Source organism: Adiantum capillus-veneris, chromosome 19 (assembly GCF_014529385.1).
Source record: "Adiantum capillus-veneris isolate H3 chromosome 19, ASM1452938v2, whole genome shotgun sequence".
In the NCBI taxonomy this organism is placed as follows: Eukaryota; Viridiplantae; Streptophyta; class Polypodiopsida; order Polypodiales; family Pteridaceae; genus Adiantum; species Adiantum capillus-veneris.
In genome coordinates this window covers 45,302,246-45,318,294 of record NC_140949.1, presented here as the reverse complement: position 1 = coordinate 45,318,294, position 16,049 = coordinate 45,302,246, and the positions used below count along the sequence as shown (strand labels likewise).

General features: G+C 42.5%; 1 protein-coding gene across 1 annotated transcript in view; it reads left to right on the top strand.

Moving 5' to 3' along the window:
• Positions 1-852: 852 nt before the first annotated feature.
• Positions 853-16,049, top strand: part of LOC147433931 (uncharacterized) — a 42,155-nt gene continuing 26,958 nt past the window's right edge. The window contains exon 1 of the mRNA XM_086490555.1: positions 853-1,736. Coding sequence (XP_086346681.1) covers positions 909-1,736 — 828 coding nt within the window. The 5' untranslated portion in view covers positions 853-908. The remainder of the gene's footprint in view (positions 1,737-16,049) is intronic.

The following is a 16,049-nucleotide window of genomic DNA, read 5'->3' as shown; positions in this document are numbered from 1 at the left end:
TCATCTATTCTATACTCATATAAATACAGCTAAGTACAATAGCAATGTTTTTGAAACCATGAAAGAACCAATGTACATATTGAAAGAAATTGATGATCCCCCAATTACATCAGATTTAATTTTAAATTATGCAAATAAACCAGTTGGTTTACAAGAGTTCTAAAGATCAAACCTCTTATGCTAGTTGAACTATATGCATGAAACTATGACATAAATGACAGACTTAAGAATGGAGTTGATGGCTACCTTCAAACCATAACCATTTATAATAACAAGAAAATCATGTGAATTGAATTTTCTAACAAAAGAAGAGAACAAGAAACACGCCTAAAACATAAATTATTATATAGTTTAAACGTAAAACCCACATGGACATTTATATTTCAAGTAAAAATACAAATAAAAAAACATACTGAACTGAGTTCCAATTCAACAAGCCTTCGCATGAACTAGACATTGTTCTAAAGAGACTTTCATTTCATTCAATGAAATTCTCGCCTAGTAAGTGGACTAAGCACTCTTCGGATAATCACATTTTCAACGTAAGGATTCTATAGTTTACAGTGCTTGTATAAATTACAATACACGTATAGTTTTTGATGTTATCAGAGACATTTCTATTGTAACAATTTAACTTCTTCTTACAAAAAAGGTGGCTGTATGTGTGTGTGACTACTTGCAGTACATGTCCAAAGAAAGACAAAACAACTTTAACCCTTTGCCCTTTGGGTAGGCAAAAAACATTGATGCATATGATCAGCCAACAGTGCGTGTTCAATCACTTTTAAGTGAGACTATTAAGTGTTTAACCTCCTTATCCTTACACCTAATACTACTAATTATTTAAAGGTCTCTAAGGTTAGCTACCTTGCGTGGGGGCAGACGAGCAAATTCTATCCATAGCAGCGATGGCGAGTATGTTCGGAGCTTCCATTTTCTGTCGCTCGCCAACACCTGCATGCTCCCAGCAGTATGGAAGCCGGAATTCTTTCTATCCTCCTCAGAGAATGCCTTTTCTCAAGCTCAGCGAAGCTGCCCCCAACAGCAGTTGGAGGTTGTGTTTGAATTTGAAGGCACAAGTCGCCTCTGTGAGTGAAACCGTAGAAACATCCGTGACGAGCGAAACCTCATTTACTACAGCCGAGGTCCCTGCACGCCATTCTCATCTCATCCCTTTGATCAGCGACCTCTCTGAAGGTGCGCATTTACCATCTGCTGTGGAGCCATGGCTTGCCAAGCTATCCTTTTACGATTGGGAGGCTCTCGTTCTTTATGTCGGCAGTAAGGACTGGGCCATTGCATATCGACTTGTTTCTTACTTTAAACAGAAGGCTCCTGTGCTGGATGTTTCTGTGATATGGCCACAATCAACAGAGACAATGGAAGCTGATGCCAATGAACAGGGGGTTCCAGATGAAGGGGAGTCCTTCCCAGGTTCTTCGGCAGCAGTGAAAGACTCCGATGACAAAGCTGTTACTTTGTTGACACTTAAGAAAAGCTCTCCCGTTAATAGGCTTTACATATGTCTCGCCAAAGCTGTGTCCAGGAGCAGGAAGGTCCTGGAAATGGACCAGTTGCACAAGCAGATAAAGGCAGAAGGCATCCAACTATTTCCATCTTTTTACAATGTAGTATTGAACTTCTATATAGCAGAGAATCTAACGGAGAAGATTTCAGATCTTGTGTTGGAGATGGAGAAAGCAGGAATTTACCCTTCACCATTTACCTATGAAAAGGTGGTTTTTTCAATGTTATCTTAGTTTCATCTTTTGGAGCTCATGTTGTCTGTTTTGTGTCTCCATCTGAGTTTCTGTGTGACCATGAGTCCTTTATGAGGGGATACAGACATAAGTTCAGGAAAAGAAATCTCACAGATTAGATCTACTAAGCAAATAGTCTAATGTTAGTAGAGAATTCTACAGGGACTATACGAACCTCAATGCGGTAAGTTGGTCAGTAACTTGGTATCGTCCAAGGGAAAATGATAGATGGACATGGCAAGAGGTCGGAAACGGCTAAAAATTTCCTAGCGTTTCTGCTTTTCTGAAACATGTTTTGGGGCACGTAATTTTTTGGGGCCTTTTCTTGAGCAAAATGTGCGTGGGTTATTTTTGCTGCCGATTCCTGAATTCGTTTTTTCTGCATAGCGACTCCCCCCCGCCCCCTGCGCGCACACGCACGGACACACACAAAGAGGGATTGGGGGAAGTTGAATTTTGAGGGCCAGCACAAATTTCAGAATTTTTTGAGGGGCCAGGGCAACCTTTTTAGGGTTTCAAAATCTGCAGATTGCAGCTCTTGCAAGTTGCCATCATGCCGAAGGAGGTATGATGTGGTTCAGCAGCAGGAGGGCCATCAAAGAGGAGTATAGGAGCTTTGGAGACTCACACAGGCGTAAGGTCTGGATCATAGTCTCACTCATCAATGCCAGGGCACCTAGAGGATCATTGCAGAAAGTTAGTGTCCAAGCAAGCTTTCAAAAGCAAGCCATTGCAGAAGCCACTAGGGAGCTTACGGGGTTGTTCATACAGTGTGCCATTTCCTTCCATATCTTGTGAATGTCAAGATGGAGATTAGTCATGAGGGCTGTGAGTGGGAAGGGCCCTGTTATGAGGGCTTGCGGACAAGAGAGCTGAAAGCCTGAGCTTCTTCTGCTGCCTCTTCTGCTGGGAATGAGCGCCCCCTATCTGCTTATATACCTGCTAAAAACTGGGTCGAGCAGTCATCCCTACAGCCCCACGACCCTGGAAAATGGTAAAATTAAATAATAAATATGCCAATTTCTCTGTAGAATGTTATGTCCCAAAACTGGCCGGGATTTGGACCTTCTGCTTGGACAATGCATGTGCGGGGTGGTATTGGGTGTGCAATCAGAGGATATGCAACTACTCTAAGTGCCTGGACATGCATGGCTTGCTCACAGGCTCACAAAGGTGCTAGAACACTTCCTAGGCTGACCTGAATCCTAGACTTGAGATAGCTTGTCCACATGCATGTAGGGTTACATGTGCACGTAATATCCCCTCCTTTTTAAAGTGAGGTAGTGGTACCGAGCTACATGGCTTCCTTGTAGTCGACCAACAACTTTGGATTATCTCTGAAAAATTCTTCATCGACCCACACTTCCTCGTAGGTTCCTCGATCCTTGAACTTCAAAAAGTACTGTCGCACTTGCTTCTTTGAGCCATGGCGAAACCGATGCAACAAGATCTACTCGGGTTCCGTGACTTCAGCTTCGTCGATGATCTCGTGCTCTTCTTCTTTGGAAATGTTCTTTGGAGGTGTACCTTGAAACACTTTCAACCACGAAACATGGAAAACGTTGTGCATTGACCATGAGTTAGGCAATTGTAATTTCATAGAAACCTCATTGATCTTTTTAATGGTAGGAAATGAACCATACATTCTGAAAGACAACTAAGGACACTTCTTTCCCACTTGCTTAAGATGTTGCTTCATGATTCTCAAATAAACCCAATCCCCTTCCTTGATAGAAACATTCTGACGATGCTTGTTAGCGTGTCATGAGTAAGATTCATGAGCCTTGCTTAGCTGAAGCTTCACACTCTCGGAAATCTCATCTAACGACCGACTTTCAACATTGGCATCAGGCATTTGACTGACCGAGTGAGTTAAAAGTGACTGGAACGGACGGCCAAAAGCTGCCTCATATGGAGTTTTACCAATGGCAAAGGAATAAGAGTCATTCAAAATTGCTTGGACCAATGGGAGATAGAGCTCCCAATGGATTGTAAATTTCTGTTTGACCATCTGACTAAGGATGAAAAGCGGATGAAAGTTAACTTTGTGCCAAAATTTTCAAAGAGAGCGTGCCAAAAATTGTACGTGAACTTAACATCCCTATCTGAAACGATTGACTTTGGCAAACCACAGAGGGGGTATCAATGCTTAATGAACAACTGTGCCACATCTTGTGCAGTGTGTCACAAACTGGTGACGTGGCAAAAGGCACCTGGACAAATACACACAAAGACTTGCGGCTAAAAGCATGCTTTGGTGGTACAAAAAGGACCGTCCTTGACAACACCGTTGACAAATCTTTGAGTTACAATTTCTACATGTCACATGAAAAACTACCCATCATACTATATATCAGTGGATAGATCTTCAAAAGAAGAATCTGAAAACACAAGGTTCGAAAAGTTTTGACCTAAACTACAAAAGATTTACCAGTCCCCACTTTTTCATTAATAGAAGTAAAATAGGTTCTTTTTTTGTACCACCAAACCACGCTTTCACCCTTGCACAGATGATGACGTGGCAGCTGTATGGAATTTTGGATTTTACGCTAACAGATGATGACGTGGCAGACTGTACGATAGCAATACGGATTTTCGTAAATTGCGCTGACTGCTTTTTGGGCAGTTTTGGAGTTAGAAGCTTTTGGGATTGTTTTCTTTTGAGTTTTGAAGCTTTTAGGGCTCTGCTTTTGGCATCCCTTGTAAGAATAAAAGAGCCCTAAGGGCCTCACTCTTTAGAGCATCTGGACGCAGAGTCTGAGAGCGGAGGACCCTACGGGAGTTGTACTCTGCTCAAAGATTAATATAAAAGAAATACCGAAAGGGGCGCTAGTCTTTTGGGCCAATCTCTCTTGGCACGGAACTAGACCGGGCGGTGTCGACCAAATTGAAGTGTGATTTAAAAGTTGTGAATGATTCTCTTTGGTGTCGCGACAAAATCTAGACTTGGGGTGCCCAAGTTTGTTATAGTGGTATCAAAGCATCAGGCGTGTGCTTTTCTCAAAGCATACCGGTCCTATCAAATTGCAGACAGGGCACTTTTGGAAATTGTTATTTGAGGTATCTTCAGGCCCCAACCCCGGACTTATTACCCACTCCCACCCTTCATACATCGCGCATCGAGCGCGCTCCCGTCTTCATCGCTCTATCTTACAGGGCATAAAGCCATAAAGAATCCCAGATTACACATGGGTTCTCGTGAAGAATCTGATGGAGAACACCTCTCAACGGGAAGGCAAAGAAAAGTTGAAATCCAGCATGGCAACTGCAGAAAAGTGGGTGAATTCTTTTGGTGGACAAGTTTGCAAGAGCAGAAAACAAGTGTCAACTGCAGGTTGACACATGTGTGAAAAGATTGATGAAGTACTCTAGAGACCCGAGATTTGCGAAACACTTTAAGAATTACCCGATTGATGAAATTCACTCAAGATGGCATGAGGCCATTGATTCCCCTCTCAGGACGAGATGAAAGCTGAAAGGACAGACGAGTGCAGAAAAGCAAAAGCTTTACTCGCAGGAAGAGCTCGATTAGAACCGTCGACCGAAAGATAAACCAAATATTGGAAAGGACATTGAAAGGGATATTGATGAACTGACAATCTGGTTGTCTGTAACAGATAAACGGAAATAGGCTCGAGGAACTCGCATCTGTATCGATTCGAAAGCATGGAGCTGGACATCGACTCTTTTGCAACGAGGTGAGCCTTCTCCTATTTTGCAGGTGAAATGAAGGATAAGATGGTGAGATCGAGAGCGCCGACTGTTTAGGAGTGAATCGGATATCCTTTCAATTCGAGATAAGAATGATGAATTTGAATGAATGAATGATGAGGCATGTTGAATAATTCTAGTGTGTCAAGATTCCCATATGAATGAGATGACTAGATGCTGTGGTGAGAGCATCAAGAGTTCCTGCAGGATGAGATGGCTACACAGGGATCTAGGTGCATCAAGACATCTGGACGGATGAGATGACTAGATGATTGAAACACTGTGTTCAATATGAACTAAGTGTGTGAATGAAGAACTTTGAAATAGGAATTTTCGAAGATGAATTTGATTTATGTATGACATTAATGGTCTCTGGAAGAACTTGCTAGATGTGTGTAGATAACAGGTAAAATTGATGATGATGAATGCAAATGGGGAACAATGACGGCTCCAGAATGAATCCGATAAGTATCATGAATTTTCAATGAAACTAATGGAACCTGCTATTTGTGAACAGATAACAGGATTAAGAATGAGATTTTGAATGAAACTAATGGAACCTGCTATTTGTGAACAGATAATAGGATTAAGAATGAGATGATGGTGATTTTGGAGCAGTGACAACTTTCGAATGAACTTGATAATGAATCATGAATCACGACTGGAATGAATGATTGGACCACTCTGTTCAGTATGAATATAGTGATGGATTGGAATCCCCGGAAAAGAATTCTCGCACACGACAGTACTTGAGGCGAATGATTCTCGCACATGACAGTGCTTGAGTCAAAAAAATCTCTATAGACATGATTGCAATAAGGATTAGTTAATCGGGCATCCGTGAGGTGCGAAAGGGATCTAGATGCGATTACTAACTACGTTGGCGATTAACCATGGTCTGAAATTTGGAACAAATTTGAATGTGATTTGATGTCCTGTGATGTGAAGTGATGTCCTTGATGTGACTCTCGATTTGTACAAGTGCTAGATGTGTTGTGTCTAGTGCGTCGGCACTAACAGTCAGTGTCTACTAAGATAGTTTATGGCCTCTGTCTGTTTTTGTAGGCATAATCGAGGGCGATTACAATTCTTTCAAGAGGGGGGTATGTCACAAACTGGTGACGTGGTAGAGCCACCCGGACAAACACACACAAAGAATTGCACAGATGATGATGTGGAAGTTGTACGGAATTCTGGATTTTATGCTGACAGATGATGACGTGGCAGACTGTACGGCAGCAATACGGATTTTCGTAAATTGCGCTGATTGCTTTTTGGATAGTTTTGGAGTCAGAAGCTTTTGGGATTGTTTCTTTTGAGTTTTGAAGCTCTTGGGGCTCTGCTTTTGGCATCCCTTGTAAGAATGAAAGAGCCCTAAGGGCCTTACTTTTCAGAGTATTTGGACGTAGAGTCTGAGAGCAGAGGACCCTGCGGGAGTTGTACTTTGCTCAAAGATTAATATAAAAGAAATACCGAAAGAGGCGCTAGTCTTTAGGGCCAATCTCTCTTGACACGGAACTACGCCAGGCCGTGTCTACCAAATTGAACTGTGTTTTTAAAGTTGTGAAGTATTGTAACTGATTCTCTCTGGTGTCATGACAGAATCTAAACTTGGACTACCCAAGTTTATTACACAGTAACTGTGGTCTTACAAGGAATCAACATGCAAAATTTACTGAAACGGTCAACAATTGTCAAACATTGAGTGTTCCTTGAATGCAAACTAGGTGGAAGGTTAGCCACAAAATCCATAGAAATGTCTTGAAATGGCCCTTCGGGAATAGGCAGCGGTAGCAAGAGGCCTTGTTGGTTACCCCGAGGAGCTTTTACCTTTTGGCAAATGGTGCATTGTGTGACATAACGAAACACATCTTTTGGCATTTTATGCCAATAAAAGAATCTTTCTATTTTTTCCAAAGTGGTGTTTATTCTCTTGTGCCCACCTGTGAGAGAGTCATGAGCATCGTGCTTATGGCTATCCTGAGAGAGGGCAATACACTTAGACGGTGACGAAAATACAACAAACCTTCACGAATGAGATAGTTGCTTGGCCCTTGGGAAGCAAGAGCGTGCAACCATTGCTTACCAAACTTGGAATTGGTATATTGGTTCTTCATGCTGTCGAAAGAGACACCCTGAATAGAAATTGTGGATCTTGACTTAAGAGCCAAGATCTATCCTTTGCGACTTAACGCATCTGCAACAGGGTTAGCTTTACCAGGCACATACTCAATCAAACCATACCAAATTGCTCAAAAAATTGTGACCACCGTGCTTGGCGATCACTCCAATGTGCACTAGGCATAGACTGGAGCCACTTGAGGGCTTTATGATCTATGCAAACTGTGAACTCTCTACCATACAGAAAATGCTTCCAATGCTTGAGAGAGTGAATAACTGACTTAAGTTCTTTGTTATAAACTGAATAATTCTTTTCGGCACTATTTAATTTCCGATTGAGAAATGCAACTGGACAGCCATGCTGCTGAAGCACAGCACCTATGGCGACATTGCTTGCATCCGTCCATACCTCAAAGGGGTCGTCCCAAGAGGCAAGGATGAGACACGACGCTTCTGTCATCGCAACCTTGAGAGCTGCGAAAGCATAAAATGGCTGTCTCGGGCAAAACCATGTGTTGTCGGCAAGTTTTCACCCTTTCCAAAACATCTATCATGGGTGCGGCAATGTGTGCAAAATTCTCTATGTGCGAATTATATGCTTGACATAAACCAAGAAAAGAACGCACATCATATGTAGTTTGGGCAAATCCCAATTACGAACTTGTTCTACCTTCGCGGGATCGAGCTTGACAACTTCTGCAAAACTAATATAACCCAGATAAGTAACTTCAGTGAGAAAAAACTTAGATTTCTCAACTGTAATGTACAGCTGACACTCATCCAAACGGGCTAAAATCCTTTCTACATTCTTTTCATGTTGTTCCCACGGTACAGAAAAAATGAGAATATCATCAAGAAAGATAAACACACACACGCCAATCATATCGCCAAAACGGCCTACCATGAGATGGTTAAATGTACCTATGGCACCTGTCAATCCAAAAGGCATAACCACATACTACCATTGCCCTCGCTTTGTGCGAAAGGCGGTCTTGTAGATGTCGCTTTTGAATACCCTTACCTGATGGTATCCACTTTGAGATCGACCTTACTGGAAACCTTTGCCCCATTGAGCCTATCAAGGATTTACTCAATGTGAGGCATTGAAAACTTGTTCTTGATAGTCATCTTGTTCAAAGCCCTGTAATCAACATACAAACGAGACGAACCATCCTTCCTCGTCGAAGAGTGGATCGTGTTATTGTAGGCGCCTTCCTGGTCGCAGAGTGGACCGTGTTATTGTAGGCAAATTCCACCAAAGGCAAATACTTTTCCCATTGAGTCTTCTAATCAGAGATGTAAGACTTCAATAAATCTAGAACAACTGAATTTGCAATCTTAGATTGCTCATCTGTTTGCGGGTGGAATGATGATGAGAATTGCAACCGTGTGCCAATGTTCTCTCAAATAGCCCTCCAAAACAAACTCGTGAATCGGGGATCTTTGTCGAAGACTGTTGTCTCAAGCATGCCATGTAGTCGGAAACTCTGTGCAATGAACAATCTTGCTAAATGATCCGGCTTGACTGTTTTCTTCACTGGAATGAAGTGAGCTTGCTTGTCGATGACAGTCCAAATGCCATCATGCCCACTTTGTGTCTTTGGGAGATAAAAAAGAAATCCATTGCAATACTTCCCCAGTGGCGGGTGGGAATGGTTAAAAGGCTATGTAGTAATCCGTGTGCCTTATGCCTGTCAAACTTGACCTTCTGGCATACTAAACAACTGCGAACAAAGTCGTCCACATGTTTCTTGAGTCTAGGACAAAAGAAATAACGCTCCACACCTTTCAAGGTGGTGTCGATGCCGCGGTGACCCGTAAAAGGTGGACAAATGGCACTCAATCAAAACCTTTTCCCTCAACGGTTGTGTGACGCACAACATCGTTTTCTTCATCAAATAGCCATCCCGTATGGAATATCCCGGTACTACCTCCCCATTCTATATTCGAGTGAATACATCGGAAAAATCTGGATCGGTGGCGTACTGATCAACCATATCCTCGAAGCTTCTATGATGAATCGCGGAAATAGTCAAGACTAGGGGCTTCCGAGACAATGCATCTACCACCAAGGTTTTTTGTCCTTGAACATGGACAATCTGGAAGTGAAACTGTTACTAGACCGTGAAATCGCCTCCGAGTAGGTAATGCCGCCATTGAGTAAGAGTATGGATCACTGCCAATAGCTCTCTCATAAATCTGTGCTGTCAATTCTCGCCTTGAAAACAATCGGCTTTCATAGGCAATGACATGGCCTTCTTGCATTAAGACCGCTCCCAGACTACGATCACAAGCATCACAATATGCTTCAATGACTTTTGCACGTCCGGCAATGTCAAGTCTGGTCCAGTAGTCAGTTTTTCTTAAGTGTTTGAAAGGCACTCACCTCTGTCGTTCCCCACGAGAAAGGGACTCCTTTCTGTGTCAATATGTGCAAAGGGGAAGCTACTTCTGCAAACTTTCGAATGAACTGCTGGTAGTAAGAACACAAGCCCAAGAAGCTTCTAACTTCGTGAACATTCTTCAAATCTGGCCAATCACGTATAGTCTCAATTTTGGCCGGTTCCATCTGTATTCCTGCTGCCCAGACGATGTGAAAAGTGTATCTCCGGCAAGAAAAATTCACTCTTTTTGGCATTGATAACTAACTTGTGATCTCGCAATGCCTAAAAGACCTGTAGCAGATGGTGTCTATGTTCTGCTTCATCATTGGAGAAGACTATAATGTCATCAAAGAAAGTGCCGACAAATGTTCTATACTCTTGGAAAATTCTATCCATCATTCGGTTGAAAGTCGCTGGAGCATTGGTAAGGCCAAAAGGCATCACCAAAAATTCATATAAACCGAAACTTGTCTGAAAGGCTGTCTTGTAGACATCTCCCGGAGCGATTCTGATATGATGATATCCGCTTTTCAAATCAATCCCTGCTAAAACAAGAGGATCCCTGAAGTCGATCAAGAATATCGTTGATTCTTGGAATCGAAAATCTGTTTTTGATAATGATTTTATCAATGCACATTCTCCAAGATGTGTCTTTCCTGTATTGCTCTCCAGTGTTGTTGGTTTTGAAGAAAGACGGATCTTGGAGGATGTGCATCGATTATAGAGCTCTCAACAAAATCACCATCAAGAACAGATTTCCGATTCCTAGGATCGATGATATACTTGACAGGTTACAGGGATCCTCGTGCTTTAGCAGGATTGACTTGAAGAGTGGATATCATCAGATCCGAATTGCGCCTGGAGACGTCTACAAGACAGCCTTTCGGACTACTTTTGGGTTATTTGAGTTTTTGGTGATGCCTTTTGGCTTAACCTATGCTTCTTCGACATTTAACTGGATGATGGACAGGAGTTTTCGAGAGTACATGCTATTTGTTGGCACTTTCTTTGACGACATCATTGTTTTCTCCAAGAATGAGGCAGAACAGAGAGATCATCTGCTTCAGGTCTTTCAGGCATTACGAGATCACAAGTTAGTGATTAATGCAAAGAAAAGTGAATTTTTCCTACCAAAGATACACTTTTTGGGACACATTGTCTTAGCAGTTGGAGTGCAAATGGACCCGGCCAAGATAGAGACTATCCGTGATTAGCCCGATTTGAAGAATGTCCATGAAGTTAGAAGCTTCTTGGGACTGTGTTCGTACTACAGGCGGTTCATACGAAAGTTTGCTGAGGTTGCTTCCCCTTTGCATATCTTGACACAGAAAGGAGTCCCTTTCTTGTGGGGATCACAGAGGTGACTGCCTTTCGGACATTGAAAGAGAAATTGACTACGGGACCAGTTTTGACTTTGCCAGACTTGCAGAAGTCATTTAAAGTATATTGTGATGCTTGTGGTCGTAGTTTGGGTTCGGTCTTGATGCAAGAAGGCCATGTCATTGCCTACGAGAGCCAATTGTTCTCTAGGCCGGAGATGACAGCACAGATATGAGAAAGAGCTTTTGGCGGTTATCGATGCTCTTACTCAGTGGCAGCTTACCTACTCGGAGCGGATTTTACTGTCTTTACAGACCATCAAAGTTTGCGCTACTTCTCGTCACAGAAGCAGCTTTCGGAAAAGTAGATGCGGTGGGCGAACATCTTGTCACAGTTTCACTTCCAGATTGTCCATGTTCAGGGACAGAAGAATGTGGTGGCAGATGCTTTGTCTTGGAAGGCGTTGGTTCTGGCTATTTCCGCGATACATCATAGGAGCTTCGAGGATATGGTCGATCAGTATGCCACATATACAGATTTTGCAGATATATTCACACGAATACGGGATGGGGAGACAATAGCTGGATACTTCCTTCGGGAAGGCTACTTGATGAGAAAGACTCTGTTGTGCGTTACACAGCCGTTGAGGGAAAAGGTTATGACTGAATGCCATTGTCCACCTTTTATGAGTCACCGCGGCATTGCTACCACCATGAAGGGGGTAGAGAGATACTTCTTTTGGCCTAGACTCAAAAGGGATGTAGAAGAGTTTGTGCGCAGTTGCTTAGTATGCCAGAAGGTCAAGTTTGACAGGCATAAGGCACAGGGATTGTTACAGCCTTTACCCATACCCACTCGCCCCTGGGAAAGTATTGCGATGGATTTCATTTTTGATCTCCCGAGAACAGAGTGGTCACGATGGTATCTGGACTGTTATTGACAGATTTAGCAAACAGGCTCATTTCATTCCAGTAAAGAAAACTGTCAAGTCGGATCACTTAGCGAGACTGTTTGTGGCCGAGATCTTTAGATTACATGGCATGCCTGAGAGGATTGTCTCCGACAGAGACCCCAGATTTACGAGTTTGTTTTGGAAGGCAATGCGGGAGAACATTGGCACGCGGTTGCAGTTCTCGTCATCGTTCCACTTGCAGACTGATGGGCAATCTGAGATTGCAAATTCAGTGGTTCTAGATTTATTGAAGTCTTATATCTCTGATCAGAAGACTCAATGAGAAAAGTACTTACCTTTGGTGGAATTTGCCTACAATAACACGATACACTTTTCGACGGGGAAGGCGCCATTTGAGATTGTTGAAGGTGCTGCGAAGGTTCCACCCTTCCTAAGCACGAAAGATAAGATCTTTGAAGCGGATGAATATGCGCGAGATGGATACGACTTTTGCCAAGGTTCGCGAGACTTTGCAGAAGTCTCAAGAACGACAGAAAAAGGCAGCGGATCGCCATCCTCGCGATTTGAAATTGAAAGAGAATGAATGGGGGCTCTTACGTTTTGAGAAGGCACGCCTAAGAAAGAAAAAGGGAAAGGAGAGGCTTTTTCCAAAGCTTAGTATGCGATACTACGGACCTTTCCAGATCACTGAAAAGATAAATGATGTCTCCTTTAGATTGAAACTGCCAGATACTTCGAGGATTCACAATGCATTTCATGTGAGTCTCTTGAAACCTTTTAAGGGTGATGTGCCTGATGATGGGGAGCCTGATGAGCAACCTGAAGTGGAAGAAAACGAGGAGATCCTTGTTCCTGAACAAATTTTGGCACATAAAGATACGAAGACTAAAGGTAAAGTCCGAAGGCGGTTCTTGGTTAAGTTCAAGAACTATCCTGCATTGGATGCGAAGTGGATGGAGGAGGAGGACCTAGCAGATACTCCTCAGATTGTGAAACTTTACCTCGATGCTTTTGGTTTAGCATAGTCTATTCCAAATGGAACCCAGAATTCAGCTTGGTTGGAGATCTGGTACAGTGGGATGCACAAGAGGGGAGTCGCTCCGCTCCTTTGTCAACAGATGCCTTGATTTAGATACTAGAGTCACTGATGCCTCTTTGAGCTTCAGGGATACTGAAAGCTGACATTATTCTGCTGTATGACTTTAATGAAATGGAATTCCTCATTATGATACTGATTTTTTCTTGACTTCTCTTAAGTGCAGGAAGTGATAGACGAAATGACTGCAGCATTTTGGTCTGATTGATCTTGAATAGACATGGTTGCAATAGGGGTTAGTCAATCGGACATTGATGAGGTCCCAATTGGATCTAGATGCGATTGCTAGCTACATTGCCGATAAATCATGGTCTAAGATCCGAATGAATGTTGAATGTCATGTGATGTCTAGTGATGTCCTGTGATGTGATTGTCGATTTGGTACATGTGCTAGATGTGTGTTCCTAGTACGTAGGTACTAACAGTCGATGTCTGCTAAGACGGTTTATGGCTTCTATCGGTTTTGCAGACGTAATCGCGGTCGATTACAATGCTTTCAAGAGGGTGGTATGTCACAAAGTGATGACGTGGCTACCGACAGCAGAAACCCTAATTTTTGCCAAAAACCCTAAAAATCCTGCAAACCCTAATTTCTGCCAAAAACCCTATTTTGCAAAAACCCTAATTTCTGGAAACCCTAACCCCAACTGCTGGTTGAAACCCTAAGTGGTTGGAAACCCTAAAATCTGGCGCCAGTGCCACGTGGCAGCAGGTACGGAATCTCGGAAATTGAGGAGCTGAAACAAAGCTGACTGGGCGACGCAAATTGCAGCTTTTGGGCTTTTTTAATGGCTACGCTTTGAGAGAAAGAGAGAACTTGCTTTATTTTGCCCTCTCTTGAAATAGAGAGAGAGAAACTGCTTTTGACTGAAAGCTTTTGGGGCTCTGCTTTTGGGCATCCCTTGTAATCTTTATATTCATGGTTTAGGGCTCACTTCTCAGAGCATCTGGACGTAGAGTCTGAGAGTGAAACCCTAACCGCTCTTTGTACTTTGACATTGATTTAATACATAAAGAAATACCGAAAGGGGCGCCAGTCTTTGGGGCCAATATCTCTAGGCACGGAATTCCGTCGGGCTAGTGCAAATCTATTGTGATCTGTGAATTGTTTTGAAGTGGTTATTTGGTGCTGTGGCGATTGATTCTTGACTTGGAGTATCCAAGTCTGTTACAGTAACTGCTTTTCATGGCCAAGGGCCTTTGAATATGAGCCAAGGGCTCATTCTATGGCACGCTCCCGCATGGAGGTGTAGAGTCTGGAGTACCGGCGTCCTACTGAGTTCAAGCAATATAAAGAAACACCGAAAAAGGCGCCAAGCTTTAGGACTAGTGCTCTCTTGGGGTGAAATTCCGCCACTCCCCGTCTTGTGTGTCGTGCATCTTTATGAGGATTAGTGGTGCTAATCCTATAATTAATACTTAAAACTTTATACTTAAGATCAAGCTGAGAGTCAAGAGACTGAATGTGTGTTTGATTGATCGAATGAATGCTTGAAAATTGAGTACAATAGGCTCCTTATATAAGAGACGAAGTGACATAAAAGAAAAGACACGTCTCATGGTAAAGAGACATGACTTTAGACGCAAAGACACATCCTTTCGGCGAAGAGCTGCAACCATTGGACGAAGAGTCGTAACTGTAGAGGGAAGGGGTGTGACCAGTTGTCGAAGGAGTGTGGCTTTTGGCGAAGAGGCATGTCTCTTGAGCAAAGGGTCGTGACCATCCAAGCGTAGGGGTTGTCCTTGGCATGGCACTTTGCGTATCTGCAACTAGGAGTAGATGTAATACTGCAACATTATCACAATCCTGACATTCCCTCCCATTTAAAATGAGAGTCCGTGCCAAAGAAATGACTTCTGATGTTGATAGAAATCTGGAAAAGCATTGAATCTTCGAAAATCTTCAGTCTTTGAGTTATTTGAAATCTTTGTCTTGAACTTTTGTTGCTTGCGAAACCTTTTTGCTTTGATTGCTAAATCTCATGTCATTGCATTATTCAAAGACATTTTAGAGGAATCTGGCATAATCAGGTTGACTGTAACAAATGTAAGATTTTTGGTTTAAGATCTTCTGATAACTGCGAAACATTTGGTGAAGAGGAAATCTTCTCAACTGGAGAGGAATTTGGATTGAGAGTAATCATCTTCCAATAATAAATTTCAAAAGTCTTCAGAATCGTCTTCAGAAACTGTCAGTTCATGACTTGCAATTGGCATATCATCATCCAACAAAGAATCAAAGAAAGCATAATCATCGTCTGACTCAGAATTTGCAACTATGTCCATATCTTTGTTTGGTAACGAAGTATCACTTTGAGAAACTTCTTCCTTGAAACCATATTTGTCTTCCTCAATTGATTTAGGAGAAGTTAATGAATTCAAAAATTCATCAATTATAATTTCTGCAGCCGCATCGGAGATCATATTCTCTTCATAATACACCGTATCATGCTGTTTGACTTGTACACGTGAGGCTTGAATCACTCATTCCGCATGATAAAGCCCGTGTAAAACCAGTTCACATCCATCTTTGAAGAAATTGATAGTATGTCCTCGAAAGCTAATTGTCTTGGCACATCTAACCCTATGTGTATGTGGACAAGCTACTTCATGACATAGGTTCAATTCAATTAGCTTAGGAAGTGATCTGGCACTTTGGTGAGTTTGTTCGCAGACCGTGCATGTCCACACACTTACATATCCTTTGGTTGCACACAACTCACCATCAGATTTCCATCAGAACT